General features: G+C 47.3%; 1 protein-coding gene across 3 annotated transcripts in view; it reads left to right on the top strand.

Moving 5' to 3' along the window:
• The window catches only part of khdrbs3 (KH domain containing, RNA binding, signal transduction associated 3), a 66,977-nt gene that overhangs the window by 30,453 nt on the left and 20,158 nt on the right, over positions 1-16,366 (top strand). For all 3 annotated transcript variants that reach the window (XR_005713262.2, XM_040188910.2, XM_040188911.2), the window contains exons 3-6: positions 4,549-4,665; positions 9,169-9,315; positions 9,801-9,940; positions 12,414-12,594. Coding sequence is in view for 2 of the 3 variants with exons in the window: in XM_040188910.2 (XP_040044844.1) it covers positions 4,549-4,665; positions 9,169-9,315; positions 9,801-9,940; positions 12,414-12,594 (585 nt within the window). In the remaining variant the exon portion in view is untranslated. The remainder of the gene's footprint in view (positions 1-4,548; positions 4,666-9,168; positions 9,316-9,800; positions 9,941-12,413; positions 12,595-16,366) is intronic.

The following is a 16,366-nucleotide window of genomic DNA, read 5'->3' on the forward strand; positions in this document are numbered from 1 at the left end:
GGCTCGAGCATATTATATCGCATGCACGTTAAAATAACACCTGTCAGTTCAACACACGCCGTGTAAACACACGTTCGAAACCAGCAATCAGCTCAACACGTTGCTTTAAAATGTCAACACGCGGCCGCTTGAGCCCCGTGACACACACACTTCCCTGTCAACGCTCTTCATTTTAAAATAACCGTCGCTGGAGAAAATCTTCTTCTTCTATTTTCAAGTGTTAAAACAAATATCCACAATGAGGTTCTGATGATTCTGATCGATCACTGTAGATGTCACATGTTCACATACACGCGTGCAGTAAGATGCTATATCGCTGTTAAAGTTTTACTCCCGAGAGCTGCATATCTTTTGATAACCGCTGTCCGGGACACATTTCAGTGGTTATATCTCAATACTCCAGTGGACGGAACGTCTGTTTCCCCCCTAATCACCAAATCTCGGGTCCCTCTGTGGTCTTTGAGGACATTTCCGGTGTGCGTTGACGACGAGCCGGACCCGGCGGTCCGCCAGTCTTCTGCACGTATGGCGTCCTCGCGGGGGCCCCGCTTCCAAGTCTCCAAGGTCCCCAGCCGAACAAATCCGCCTTGGCAGCTTTGATAAGTAGCCGCACTCAAACGCTGTTTAGAGCTCCAACAAAGCCACCGGAGGACGACAAATTCAATTTGTTCCACCCGACAGGTAGAAACGGCGAGAGTGATGGTCCTGACTCCAATGGGCTTTTCTCCTGAGCCGCCGGCATCAACCCTTTGGGCGCCGGGCATTCAGGACGTTTTCCAAAATAGCCACTTAGCGGCTTTGTTAGTTAGTCGGTTGTCGCGTTCTCGTCCATTTGGCAGTTTTATGATATTAGTTCAATTGGAAGTTTTGTCATTTCTCATAAACACGAATTAATGGGCGCGGCGTTTACCTGCTGATCAGGGGATCAACTGTGTTTTAATTTACCAGAACGATGGGATTCACCATTAGAACACGTTAATCTGGACCTTTTAGCACAACATATATAAGCAATCTCTGTTAATGTTATTTTAGAACAAGAACTGAAACGTCGGCTACAGAAATAGAGACGTCCGCGTTTTAAAATCCCGATTTAACCAGGACGACACAAAAAGTCACACCTACTCAGCAACTAAATAACACCCCGGCCTCTGCATCCGTGCGGTTCCCCTCGGCCCGCGGGCCCTCTCTCACCCCCCTTCGGCAGAACGCGCCGCAGGCCATTAGCGAGCCGCGGGGAGTCCCACTGGTTCATTTCCAGTTCAGACTGTGGCTCCTCCGAGCTGGGAGCGGTGATTTATCCCCCCCCCCCCGCTGTAGCTCCCGTCCCCGCCGTCCTCAGCACAAATCACAGCGCACACCTTTCGCCCGGCGCTCGCAGCGGGCGATGAAACCGCCTCGCACGGGGCCTCCCCCCTTTTGTTTTTAGCTGAATGTTGCGCAAAACGTGTAATTCAGTCCATTTTTCTCCACGCGTGAGCTTTTATTGTGGTGATTACGGGCGCCGTCCTCTCACACGGTTTGCTGACATGCGGAGGAGCCCGGGCAGGTTTTTATTGTAAATCACATAATCCCTCGTGATAACCAGAGCGTTAGCTAACCCCCCCACGAAGCATCCGTCGCAGAAGGAGTCAGGGAGGTTTTGATTCCCGATCAACAGCGGGGATTACGGTAACGTGTTCCGTGAGACTCTCATATTGGGAGGATTGTTCGGCGCGGCGAGACGGACGCGTGGCTCCGCAAGCGCCTTCCGATGTCCAAGCGCAGATTTCTCTCTGACATTTACTGGCATCGGTCAAACTAATCCAAAGAAAAATCTGGACGATTTGTGTTTAAATAGTATTGTCCATAACACGACTTTAACCTGCTTCAAGGCCTGAGGGAAAAAAAAATATATATATAGATATAAAATACGTAATCTATGTACATGCTGTTATCAAAACTTTATTTCAATTGTCAGATACGGGAACTTAATACAGTAAATGTAATTTGACGTAGAGCGCCGTGGTTTATTGGACGAAGCACAGAGAGATTAAGAAGCCAGATAGTGACGGCAAAGGGGTCTGAGGTCCAACATCCTCGAGAGAATCACTCAGCCTCAAACATCCAACATCTGGACCAACATCGTCCAATGTTACATAAAAAACAACTTAGATAAAAATATCACAGAAGCGTCTTTTGACAATAATCCAGATATGAAAATCTCACATGGTGAAACCCCTGAAGCCTTTTTAGTGTTTTGTTTGCCTTCATGTGAACGTTGCGTGGAAGACAAAAATATTTAATTGGAAGCGATCCTACAGGACACGCGTCGTAAACAAACATCGTTTACACAAATCCATTCCCGTTCTGAAATTGATCAAATCTTTAATTAGCGCTCCGTTTCCAGGCGATATGAAAGGGGGAGTTTCACCGATGCAGAAAGTCTCCTTCCTGTGAATTTGCTCCTTCTTTCTTCGCTCTCTGCCTGACGCTGGCGAGCGACCGAGGCCCCGTCCGGGCGGAGGCGATGGAGGCGATGGAGGGCGGTTCAGCTCGGCACATTTAAAACATCTCCCCGCACCTTGTGTTTTACCCCCCCGACTCCCCCCTCCTTCCCCCCGGCGCCGGCGGTGTCCCCTTTGATGGACCTCTTACACGTTTGAATACATTAGAGGCCGTGTTTGCTCAGATAACTTTAAATTGCATTTCCCTAACCCAACATTCCGTGTCCCACTGGATACACAAGGAGTTCATTTGTGCGCCGTGAAAATGTTTCGGGTGACGCAGACAGAAGTTATCATCAAAGTCCACACGCTCCCAACGCCAACGCGCCGTTACATATTCATCGGTCCAAGGTTAGAACTTTGCAGGGGGCCACTTTGAAATTAGCACAGCGGGACACGGCGGGAATATCACGCCCGGCCGCAGGACTCGAGGTAATCGTAAAAAAGCTGAAGGCGGCCCGAGAGCTGCCGGACGTTCCGCCCGCCCCGACCGGGGGCCGCGAATCAACAGGCGCTCAGCGTTTTTTAGAGCCACTCACTCGAGCTCGAGTGCCTCGGCCAGGAATTGGCAGGAGGGCTTCCTAACAAGCTCCCGGGTTCCTGGACAAAAGGCGGGAGAGATAAGGGTGAGGTGTGGAAGCAAACCGGCTCTACCCTGCTAGCTAATTGATGACCTAGATAGTTGAGGGAGACGGCTGTATAACTCACTGGTAAAGGAAACGCGTGGAGAAGGTGGGGGGGGTCGGGGGGGGTGGAGGAGCGCCGCTCTTCCTTTTTCGTCTCCAGCTGCCGGTGGAAGCGCGCGGAGGACGTCCGGCTCTGCACACACAGTAATGCATGACATTTGTTTTGTGTTTTCCACGGCTGAGGAAGCGCATGACCTCGTGAAGTAATCCGAGGCGCCGAAGCCTTTGATAGATGGAGACACGCCGGAGGCGCTCGAGTTCAATGTCAGCGCAAACACGCGCATTATGATAATGATGCGGATTTAAATTCAGACATTCGAGAGGATGAAACTGATATCAGTAAAGTTCTGATTTCATAAAAAAAATCTGCATGAATCAGCATAGATTGTCCCATTTACTATCAGAACGACGGCCTCCTGTTGGAACCCTTTACTTTGAGGCTAATTGGTTGGTTGAAGCACCGGATGTTATTGATTATTGATCGTCACACACAGGGGCACTTTGCATTCACTCAAGTGTTAAACATAAATAGTTTAAAGAAAACGGAATTCATTGTCAGAAACATGAACAAATGACATCATTTTGACGCTTGACCTGCATGCTTAAACTCGGGGTATCTCGGCTGTTGCGTCAATTTTTTTCGCGGCGGTGCATCTGCCAACGCGGGACTGTGACGACGTGTTGCTAGAGAATGAATCGCGGCTGAACGGTGCGGCATTAGACCCCAGGGGGTCAAAACACAGTCCATCAACTGCAACATCTGGCCGGGAAATGTTGTTGCAGGTTGTTCCGTGTGTTCCCTTCCTTGTGTTTACTGCCATCTGTCTTAACAAATGCTCAAAACACATGTTTGATCAATCTGATGAATGAGAAATATGGAAATTAAATCACAACGTGGATGAGTTAGAGTTAGTCGATCTTTCCATTCTTCTCCCAATCCTTCAGCGCATGGAGTGACTGCCAGTCGCTGCCATGGACTCCACGTAATTACATTTGAGGATTAGCATAGTTTTGTTTATCAGTTTTGTTCCACAGGTGCAGACTTCTCCGCCTCATTAGTGGAGGCGGCCTGCAGGCGTTTCATCTACAGTCAAAATGTGTGGACGCATTTTCTCATTCAATTCAATGAGAGAGTGTGTCCTGGTACAGTATGGTTTCATTCACCGTCTATACTTCCGTAAAGAAAAAACAAGAATGGTTGCAGGGGAATATATTTATTTACATTATTAATTGTATTGTGTCAACCTAAAGGAAATATACGCAGAGTTGATCATAGGAAGAGTTGAACCGTAACACAGCAACATAGATTTGACTTAAATTCCTCGCAAAGCCGATTGCAAACACGCAGACGCTGACTGACCTCTCGCTCTCTGTTGCAGTTTAACTTTGTCGGCAAACTCCTGGGGCCACGCGGGAACTCGTTGAAGAGGCTACAGGAGGACACGCTCACAAAGATGTCCATTCTGGGAAAAGGATCCATGAGGGACAAAGAGAAGGTAACCCCCCCCCCACCCCCCCCTCCTTTCACTCTTTCACCCGCCGCGTTATGTCATGCTGCCCTTTGGCTTCTATGGACGGAGTTTAGAAAAATAACTTTTCACGTGAAAATCCAGCTGACATTCTGATTTTGTGACAAAGTGATGCATTAATGAAGTTTAATTAACCAAAATAAACAACATTGATTCAAGGGTATTTTAGATGTTCAGCATCAGGAATCAGAAACATTTATTCCTTTATTTATTAGTATGTTAGACATAGAAGGAATTTGATATAGCGGGTGGTGCATAGCATTGGACAATAGGACAATAAGACGATGGAAAGAATGACATGTTTAAATGTATACTATGGTGTAATATAAAAGAAAACATTCAGTTTACTGTCATTGAAACCTGAGTAAAGAAGAAAACACATTTTAGACTCTGGAATCATTGAATTTCTCGAGTTTTTGCACAAAATAAATTAGTTTAGCTATTGAATCAATTCTCTTCTGGTTGACTAATGAATTAATCACAATCGTATTGTTTTTATTTGTTTTGTTTATTATAATCTAAAGCAATCTTTTTGGGGATCTTTGCTAATCCTGCAGCTTTAATATGTTTTGGCTAATTAGCAATGCTGTCATTTACATTTCTGTTTACATTTCTCCCTTTAACCTTTAATGTCTGTCTCATTTTAAATTGAAATGTTTGAGCATTCTGCAGTTGATTGACACTTTGTGGGTCACACCCAGTTCTGAAGAACAGCTCCGACTTGAAAACAAATTTCCGTTGTTTATGGAAATGGGATCTTTGGGATCAGCAGACACGCCTGACACCATTCAAAGCGTGTTCTCTCACAGACGACGAGGCTCTAAATCTGTGGCTTTGTTTCCACACAAGCTCCAACTCAAGACAGTAAGAAAATGCATCGGAATCATTTCAACGTTAAGGAAAACTTAAGACGGATTTCTTGAAAAGACTAGAACTTAAAATGTCAGTGCATGAAAAAAAAAGGAGATAAATGTCTCCAACGGCGTCTCTTTAGCAGCAGAATTGATGGCAGGCTGCTGCATCTTTGCTTCTGTTTGTCAGGGTTGATTTGTTGGTGGCGATGATTCACGCTATCATACAGAACATCCTTTTTGATTACTGTGTTGCCTTTGATGGCCCGACTGCTTTGGAGTACCTGAAGGAGAGATCTGTCACGGAGAAGTGCTGACCTCGGCAGCCCTCAGCTGTCTGCGCCAACCCGCTGCAGGATTTATGACTGACAGCTTTCTGTCCGGGACGCTCTCCCTCTTTCTTTCTTTTTTCTTTTTTTTTTTTTTTTTTTAAGTGGGCGGGAAGAAGGATACACCTTCGCTTCAAAAGCCCTACTTCATCTTCAGCCGGCTGCTGACTTTCTGTTTCCAGCAGCGCAGCGTGTGTCATCATGTTTTCGAGCGCTCGAGATTCCCCCCGCGTAGGTCACGGGTCTGGTTCGCTGCACTGCAAAAGAACCTTCTACTGCCGATGCTCCGCGTGAGGCGCCTTGAAGGCACGTTTCTCTCTTTAATTAATGATGAAAAACTGCTGATGGAGAACTAGAACATAATGTACGTGTTGGAGGATGAAACGATATTCAGTAAACTCCATTTTTAAAGCTTTTATTTTGGCGGCGGCGGTGCAAAGAACTGTCGTTAATGCTTGAATATGTTGCTGGTCTCGTGTTGACCAGAAGGGTATGAAGGAGGGGTTGAAAGGCCTCCTCCCCCCCCGTTAGCGCCACGATGATTGACTCACCCATTTTCCTCCCTGGACCCGCTTTAACTTCCCTGATAGACGCAACAATCACGTTGTGTGACTTTTGGCGAGTCCTGCACGGCGTTTAATTGCGAGCTGAAATAGCCGCGTTGCCTGAGAGCACGACTCGGCATGTGTGAGAAGTCCTGCACCAAAAGAAACAAACCCCAGCTGTGTGCGCTCGTGAATAGATCGAGATTGTGTACAGGGGCGGATTCCTGAGGAGACACGAACCGGTTTCAGTCCGCTCTCCGCTTTAAAAGTAAATGAAAGCATCTATGAATCGATGTTACTCGTCACCAGTGAAGAGCCTGTAGATTTCGTCCCAGTGTAGGTTTAAGACGACGAGGATCAACGCCACGCAGTTCCTACCGACGACTGGTAGAACTTGACCCATTTTTTTCCAACATCTCCCCTTAATTTGACTTGTATGAGAAAAGCTCCGAGCTCGACGCCGTTGTTTGCGCCCGAGCGTGCAGGAGCGTGCGCGGCGTCCCGGCCTCCCATTTCCAGGGTGAGCGGCTTTTCATGAGCAGATTTATGGGGGGGGGGGGGAGAAAAAGTGGGAGGAAGATTGTGCCAGTAGATATGAAATACAGACAGCTGTAATCTCCCACCGTGGGCTGCTTAGCCGCTATAGGACTCTGCTGGATTACTGAGGCTTCTTATCAGCGCTGTGTATGAAGTCTGCTGTTATGATATCACGTGCATGTGACGTGGTCCCGCATACAGGCCGGTTTGCTACGAAACGACATATGCACTGGGTATAACAGTGAACCTTTGCCTGTTAAATAGACCTTATAGATGGAAAGATGGAGTAAAACGCCTCAGACGACGCATTGTGACCGTAGTCTCGGTCTTCCGTTATTTATTTAACAGTTTCATCTTTTCTTTTCTTCGTGCAAATGTGCCCTGAAACCAAATGAAAGGGAAGACGAGAGCCAAGTCTGCAAGCGCTCGTCTCTTTCTAACACCCTTCTCGCGCTACCTTCTCGACACCGGCGGCTCCGTCATCGCTGGGCGCCCTCAGCTCGTAAAGCACAGATTTGTGGGGGGAATTAACATATCATTACCATACCCCCGGCACTCTTAAAAGAAGGTTATTTATAATTAGGTGACATCAGAGACTGGCTGGCGTGGTGCTGGCGAGGGAGAAGGGGAAGGGGAAGTGGCAGCCATTGGAGAGGCCCCAGAGAAGACGAGACACGGGGGCCGCCCCCACCTGTGTCGCGCGGTGGGAAGACGTTTTGGGGGGTTTCGCTGTCCCATTTCTCGCCACCAATAACATTGTGCTGGCCCGCTTCTGTCGCGCCTCAGCGGCCTATCGCTGTTCACGCGGCTTGTTTTTCTGCTGCAGTCTAAACTCGATGCGCTTTTTTGCAGACGAGAAGGGGTTTTAGTACGTTTTAGTACTAAACAAGACATCCATGCTTTCACATTGTTCAACCACACCCGTTTGAGGCTAAACATCTGTAACTTTTAACGTGTTGAGGAAATAATGCTGTAGTTAAAAGCAAATATGATGAAGTTGGTTTTTGTTACTGAAAACCTCAATGGTAAAGTGACATTTTACTCAGTTTGAGGTTTTTAATGCAATGCGTGAAATCCAGATGTTGCGTTAAAAGTCTGGTGCAGCAGTTGTTTTTGTTTAACGTTTCAGCGACGTGTCTGACTTTTTCTTGAACATCCCCTTGATTTTGACATTTGTTATTTGGAATGAAATGTCTTCGTTGAATGACATCCCCATCAGCCACAGACATTATGGTGGATCTGTGAGTAAAAATCGCAGAACCAAGTTCCATGTTAATCCATCCAACAGCTCCTGGAATCAAAAGGCAGGTGTTTACCAGAGCCGTTACATGTTTTCACCAACATCGGCACCAATCCATGTCGAGATACTTCGCTGATAAGATTAACATGTCTACATGCTGGTGGTGCACGAAGAAAGGCGCTGACTCGTAAACATTTGGCAAAAGGAAACGTCAGGGCATCACCTTACGTATCGGCTCCAAATGACTTTTTCTCCAAAAATGTGCAGATTTCAGTAGTAGTGCCCACATGTTTGCTTGAGTAGGGTTGCATGGATCTATTTATTTTAAGACTGTTATCTTTTCTTACGGCGAAAAGCCTTTAGATCTTTTAATTAGTCTCGTTGGTGCAGTTCGGTGAGTGTTGACGTCTTTGTGCACTTATTTCCCTCAGAAATCACTTCCCAGTCAAAGGAGGGTTTGATGTCTTATTTGACGTCTCCTATTTTTCCTTTTGACTTTCGTTTGCTGAATATCTCTTTCATTGTATTGTGGTAGCTAATTGAACCAGTGCTTTGCCACATTATTCATCATTTATGCAGAATCACAATGCTCTACTTTTGACACAAATAGAAACATGTCTTATGATTGAGTGCGCGACAGGACGCACTTTATCCGTGCATTTGTTACAAGGACGAGCAGCTGCGTGGCGACAAAGGTGATCAGTTAATTGTGACAGCCGCAGCAGAAAAGATGTAGGAACGACTGCTGTTGCAAATATATACATCAGGAACATTTCCTGTGTGTCTTTTTTCTCAAAACTCTGCAGCACCGAGGACTCGAACCTCATTGTGTGAAGCTCCCCGCGATAAATCCTTGACAAAAAAACAAGACAAATGTTGCTGACGGTGACAGCTGACTCGCGGAGGATATATGATGCCTAACCCCCCCCCCTTCCTTTTTTTTCTTCTTTTTTTTCCCGTACCATCAGGAAGAAGAGCTACGGCAGAGCGGCGAGGCCAAATATCACCACCTGAACGAAGACCTGCACGTCCTCATCGAGGTGTTCGCCCCGCCGGCCGAGGCCTACGCCAGGATGGGTCACGCTCTGGAGGAGATCAAGAAGTTTCTGATACCAGTGCGTTCGCTCTTTCCCTTTGTCACTGTACTTCTGTCGATCCGAGAGCGGGAAGCAGCTTATTTACTCTCCCTCCATTCATTATACATGATCTCCCGAGTGCTCAGAGCTACGGAGATTTACATCTCCCCATCAATTACCGGCAGACTCCTCCCCCAACTCCTCCCGCGTTAACCCTTCCCACCTGCGCCATAAAAGCATACCCTCGTTTTTCATGGTTCAAGTTAATTATGTGTTTGAATTTAGTGGACAAAAAGCGAGTGTGGAGAGACAAAAGCTAAAGTGTTTGCAGAGATTTTATCAGCGGGGCGATCCCGAATGTTTCACAGGCATCGCCGGAGAGCACGTTGGCGAGATATTCCCGGAGCTGCGGCCGCGGAGACCGAGCGCGTCATTTAATGCGGTGTGATTGAAAGCGAGCCGGTTGCCGTGGGTGCGTTTGTGTGTGTGTGTGTGTGAACGCGCCGGCCTCTCCCTGTGTGCAGGATTACAATGATGAGATCAGACAGGCCCAGCTGCAGGAGCTCACGTACCTGAACGGCGGCTCGGAGGATGCCAAGGTGCCGTCGGTGAGGGGCAAGCCGGCCGCCCGTGCCAGAGGCACACCTGTTCCAGGGCCTCCGAGGTAACCCGCCTCCAAGTGTGTGTGTGTGTGTGTGTGTGTGTGTGCGTGTGTCCTTTTGCAGCTTCAGGAGCTACTGGAAGGGCCGTGTTTGTACAGTATTTAGGGTTAAAGACCATTTACGACTGCCTGTCTGGCACCGAGTGTCACCCATCCCTTCGTGGGGTTTTTATGAATACAAGACATTACATTTTGAGAAGTGGCCCGGGTTGGCTCGGTTCACAGGACGTGTCAGTGCAAATGTTGGCTGCAAAGTGCGTGCGTCATCACTGATTTACTTGGGCAGCATCTCAATACACAGGCCTCTTCTGGACTCATCCTGCGACGGAGCTTGCATGCTCAATTATTGGCCGGCTGTTGAGTTTCATAAAATTATTGATTCTGAGTACACAAGATTTACTGAGGCTGTGTTTTCTCTTTGAGAAACAAAGTGCTTATTTCTCAAACAATTCTAATCTTTATGACAAATCAGTAGATTGCATGATTGATACGTCCCAGTGACTGGTGCTGGGATGGCTGTGCACAGCTTGTTACACACACAGGTGTGCACAGGTACATAATAATACAACATTATTTGAATGAAATAAAACCTAAAATAAGCCACGAAAAGGTGTTTGCAGCAAATACAGAAACACCAGCCATGCTGACTGCGTGCAAACCTCATCAGGAACTACAAAGAAAGGCAGCAACCACAGATAAATGGCATTGAACTATGAACCAACGTAGTGCTTCTTTCATTTAAAGTTATCTGCTGAACCTGCCGGCCAAAAGAAACCAAATGAGCCAAAACATGTGATGCAACGCTGGCAAGTCCCGCTGTCTCCGGACAGGGCTGTCAATAAAGTTTGATGTTCAATCAGTGGGACCAGCTCACTCTTCCGCCCCTTTTCGTTCATGATCACTCATTATTCCTGGGCCACACATCCTGCCGTCTATCTATCTATCTATATATATATATATATATATATAGATATATATATATATATATATATATATATATATATATATATACCACTAGCTCATTAAATAGAGCAATTAGCTTGAATAGAAAGACGGAAGTGATGGTAAATAGTGGCTGATAGAACACATAAAAGCCTTTATGATCTCCACGAGTCGCTCTCCCAAATACTCTCCCTGTGAACACAAACTAATTCCCGTTCCTCTGAGACGCCACAACACTGCAAGTAAAAAATACTCACGGCCATCTGAAAACTTTACGTCTCGCCGCGTTGCAGGGAGAGAGAGAAGAGAGCCGGGTCGTTTGTTCTCTGTGTTTATGAAGGAAAACGCTTCTCTCATGGAAGTGATGAACAAGATAAACAAGGTCACCCAGTATCATTTGCCGTGTTTTTATGTTTCGCTCTAATTAAAACGCGCACGCTTGCGTAATAAGACCCGAGCTGGAGGTCGTCTGCAACCTTTCCACGCGTTCGCGCTCTTGTGGGATTACTGTGGATTGTTAACGACGAAATCAACCCTCGGTGCTCCGCTTGAGGTCGGTCCGATGTCTGTCGAACATCCACCGCCGTTGCATTTAAACACAAAATTGCGAGACTTTTCTTTATTTGTTCTCCTCCGGACCCCAAATCTGTGCGGTTCCACTGTGGAAAGCATAGAAACCTCGCAGTGTGACCGTGACGGTTTTCTGCTGCTGCTTCAGATCAGTTATCTGCTTTTTAAAGCTTTAAAAGCTCCAACAAAACACCGCTGGACCTCAAGGTCAGACTGCCTTTGATATCCAGCGGAGCAGCTTGACTTTGCCTCCGTAATGATTACACTGCGTTTTTTTGCTCCGCGTTCTGTGTTAATTCACGTGGATGGCTGCACATATCCGTCGCTTACCTTTGCACATAAACATGTGCGGTTACACCAAACTCAAACCCGAGTATCAAAAGCATCGCTGGGGAAAACTGGCCGCGCGTTCCACTCGGCCGCAAATAGTTGTTTTAGGACGAGGAAGGAAAATATCCACCGCCGCTCGTCTCCTGCGTTCCATTTAATACGCAGGCCGTGAGACGCGCCGTGTTTTGAGTAATGGACGTGACTCACTCTCTTCTCGACTGGAGGAACTCGTCCTCCGCCCTCGCTTTTTTTTTTCCTCCGTCTCTCCACCTACACATGTAACCTGCTGCTGAACGTATCGCATGCACCGCCGCCGCGGTCGTACCGAGTCGTTCCGGGGCGACGTGGGAAATCACTACCCGGAGGGGGAAGCAGACGAGGCAGCTCGACTCCAAACATGATAAACTGCAGCACCTCATCATAAAGAGCTGGGACGCAGTGGCGGCTCATATTCATCATGTATAATTCTACCCTTGTAATAGTATCTTCTAATGCTTTAAAAATCGACGCGTCGTGCAGAAACGGGACGCACTCTGTGTTACCCGATGCGTCCCATCGATGTACACATAGTTTGCACCATCATAGAATCCACAGATTTCATCATTTCCTGGTGTTTGTGCATTTTCCTTTGCAGGACTCGAGGAGGAGTTCCTCCACTGCATGCGGCCGTGCCCCGGGGGGCGGCACCCAGGGGGGCCCCGCCCATCCGGGCTCCTTCTTCCAGAGGGAGGGGGGTTCAGAGAGCCAGAGGCGCCCCGCCGACCGCCGGGTACCGGCCGGCTCCTCCGATAGTGCAGGACACATACGGCGAATATGTGAGTGGATTAACAACTATGAACCTTTGCTGTTTCAGATGTGGTCATTTTCGTTTTTTTTGCATCCACTCTGAAGTGGGTGTCAGATTTAACTTGAGTTGAATCACACGTTAAATCTGATTAAAGGTCCCCTTTGTAATCCGCAACATTGAGACCTACAACTATGCACACGTTTAGTGAGAAATTGTTAGCAGCTGTCGCAGAAGTGGGCGATAAACGTGCAATGCGTTGCACGACAATCGCTTCTTCACTTTGTAAAGTGAAATGTAGCAAATAAATGTGCAGATAATAAATATTACTGAATTGTAATTCATTAAATAATGGTGTCTGAAGCCTGTCCAGCTTTTGGGGTCAGTATGAGACCGATATTCTATTTCACAAGATCCAACACGCACATTGTGTTTTTTTAACAGAGGAATTTGATTTTCCCCAACTGGTCATTTCATTTGGATTATTGGCTCCTGTCAGTGAACAGCAGGCTGGCAGCGGAACGCTCGCTGCTGGATTTCTTTCACACCACCACGTCCTGTGCACCAGGAGCTTTGTTTTTACCTGTTTTATGTTCATTTCCTCTATAGACGAAGCCAGGGAAACAAATCTTCATGGAACTTGCATTTATATTTAAAAAGACAGAGAGACAAAAAGTACAGTATGATGAAAAATAAACATTTTCCGATATAAAGTAAATTTCAAGCCAAAGCAAGCGCCGCACCGATGAATGACTTCCTGTGCAAACCCCGCCCAGTTTTCTTCTTTCATCCGCGTACAGAGACAGGCGATGTCATTGGTCGGAGGAATTACTAACAAGGACGTCTCCATGGACGTAGCGACCGTGTAACCAGTGACGACGGCTGTGAGCACGACCACATGAAATTAATTAACGACAACGTTGTGGGCTGAAGACGTCCGTTAAATCACAAAAACAGCAGCTTAAACCTCCTTTACGAGTTCAACTCCACCATGTTTATTCTAGTCTCCCACCATAAAGAGTTAGCAGCATGTGAATTATCTTTGCTTTGGTCTTTTAGCTTACCTACGGAGTCTTTTGGGAGCCTGTCTGTAATATCAACAGCTGCCAGAGATGAATACATTAAGCTTAGAGCCGACTCTTTGTGAGCTTGCCAAGAGAGCCCCCCCCCCCCCTCCTGCACCGTCGAGGCAACTTCCCCATGGACCTCAGCATCAACATCGCATATTTAGGAGATAGAAGGAGAGAGGAGGTGGCCTGCGTTGGAAAATTGCCCCGGCAGCCCGTAGCTAACCGCATCTGACAGGTTTATTCAGAGGTTGCAATTTCAATGTGTGGAGGTCGAGGAGAATGACTCCTAGGCCAGCTGTTTCCCATCATTGTCACAGTGGTAAACTGCAAAAAAAAAAAAAGGGCGCCAACATCTGCCGCGTGATAAATCGAACCACATCGCCGCAAATTAGAAGCTGAATGTGTTTGACTGTGTATCATCAGAATAAATCACCATCCCAGGACAAGTGTTCTCCGTCGGGCTCTGACAAATAGGCTCTTGTGTTCATCAATGAAATGCCAGGCAAGGTTTTTATATCTGTTGCCTTCATTTGTCACTGCTTTACATGCATTCTCGTGCACGTTGCCGGCGTTCTCCCTCTGCCGCGAGGCATCGCCACGGGAAGAAACATTTGTTCAGCCGGAGGCGTCCCTCTTCCTCTCCGGTGAATTTGTCGCGACGGCGCTCGGCTGCGCGGCATCTTTGATCGGAGGGCCTCGCGTTTGACGTAATCTCCCTTGTTTTGATCTGTTCGTAGTAGCATCAAATTACTCTGAGTCCAATTGTTCCCCTGGTCTAAATCCCCCAAACGCCATTATCCCGTCATCCGGTCCTTGCAGGCCCATCAGTCTTGAGTTGTTACTCTGATCTGCAGCCAAATCTCATTTCATGTAAGTCATTAGGTGCGTTGAGAGCAGTTTCTTACCTGCTGCTAATCCCATTGGAGAACAGTTACACATGATGCAATTCTCATTTCATCAGTGTCAGAGGAAAGTACCAGGACTCCATGTTCATGTTAAATCGAGAGCTATATGTAAAGCGTGTTTGTTTCTGTTCCCACAGAAGCTTAATTCTTCTGGGCGAGAAGTCAAAGAAGTGTGCGATGCACGTGGGCTGGTATTGTTTACTTTGAAATCCTCTAGATACTGTAATCCGTTCTCAGCCCCTGTGGGTCCTCGCAGAGTGTTCGCATGTCCAGCCCTTCGGAGGGCCAAGCATCGTTAATTGAATCATGCTCTCCGAGGCTCCGTGCTCGAATCACTTTTAATCTGAACTGGGAGTAATGGTTGGGGAGATTTTACTCAATAAAGAAGCATGATCCAACTGGTGTGGCAGGCACGACCCGTCATGCAGATGAGAAGAAACCCATCCACGGGGGACTTAACATGTGATTTGCAATAATTGCTTCTCTTGCAAGTGTGAATCATCTTTAATTTCCACGAGAGATGGCGGTGTTCGTTGGCGGGTGTAGCCGACTCCTTTTTTCGCCACGAAACGTGGTACATATCTTCATGTTGCCCAGGGGAGGAATCTTAATGTTTCATGGACTTCTTTTTATTCAATTATGCAGTGAAATCTATTAACATCTCCAGGAGAGACTGCGCAGACATTGCGTGTTGACATTCGTGATGAGCAGATGGTGAAGTGTGATGACTGTCGCCTGAGCTTCCACAGCCGCCAGTCGGTGACACGTTGACTCTGTCCGATGCTTTGGCTCACCAGCAAAACCAATGGCCTTTAGATTAGCTCAGTGCTAATCAGCGAATGTCGTCATGCTAGCACGCTTTAAACATTTCACCCGTTTAGCATCACAGTGACAATGTTATTGTGAGCACGTTAGCACGTTAGCATGCCGCCGTGAGCGTTTACTTGACAGTGGCTGTAGACTCAAGAGTTTTTAACTTTGTAAGATATGTTTATTTTAAAGAATCTCTTCATAGAACCACCACAGATGCAGTGATGTTGCATTTTATTTCTTGGTGCAGATGTTTTTGCAGAGCTAATGCATTAATGACGTGAATCCCCCCCGATAATACCTGCCGGGTGTGAATAAGCTTTATTCAAAACTCAGCCGGGATCAAGAAACAAAGAGGGTGAAGAAACACACTGAGGAAAGCTAAGACATTCGTCAAGTGTGCACAGATTTGCGATACTTCAACTTGATGCATGGGCCAACTCTTCGGCGTCCTCAATCTGATAGCTTGAGTAGCATTTCTACCCCTGCAGCGGAAAAAAGCATCGGCAAATTCCAGCCTGTTCAGCGTTCTGAAATACGTTGGCAGGAAGAGCAGAATAAATGACGCGTGGCTTTGAGAAAGCTTTCCAGAGCAGGACGGATGGCCGAGGGTTACAGATTCTGCATTCTTTGTTTTCTCTCAACAACATCACACAGGCTTCAAGAGCAACGTGTGGCAACAGCTGTGCAGGTTTCCTTTTCTTTCACCAGCTGGTTTTGTGCTCAAGTCATCCGTAAAAGAACGAGGCCTTTCTTCATCTTTTAGCTTTGCTTAATTTCGCCGCTTCGTTCGTTGGCCCTTTGCGACACTTTTGCGGGGTGGGGGTCACGCGGCATTCGCTGCTGTCCGCAAGGTTCCCGGCGTGGGGGGACGGCGTGTTGCTGAGCTCATTTGGATTCAACACACCGGGCAGGGAACAAATCCCCGCGCCCGTGGAGCCCGCTCGGGGGTGTCGGTGGCGCCGTATCTGTTACGCTGTGGTATTGTGCGGCGGCTGTGATAGCGCTGTCGTGACAT

The sequence above is a fragment of the Gasterosteus aculeatus genome, chromosome 10 (assembly GCF_964276395.1).
Source record: "Gasterosteus aculeatus chromosome 10, fGasAcu3.hap1.1, whole genome shotgun sequence".
Classification (NCBI taxonomy): Eukaryota; Metazoa; Chordata; class Actinopteri; order Perciformes; family Gasterosteidae; genus Gasterosteus; species Gasterosteus aculeatus.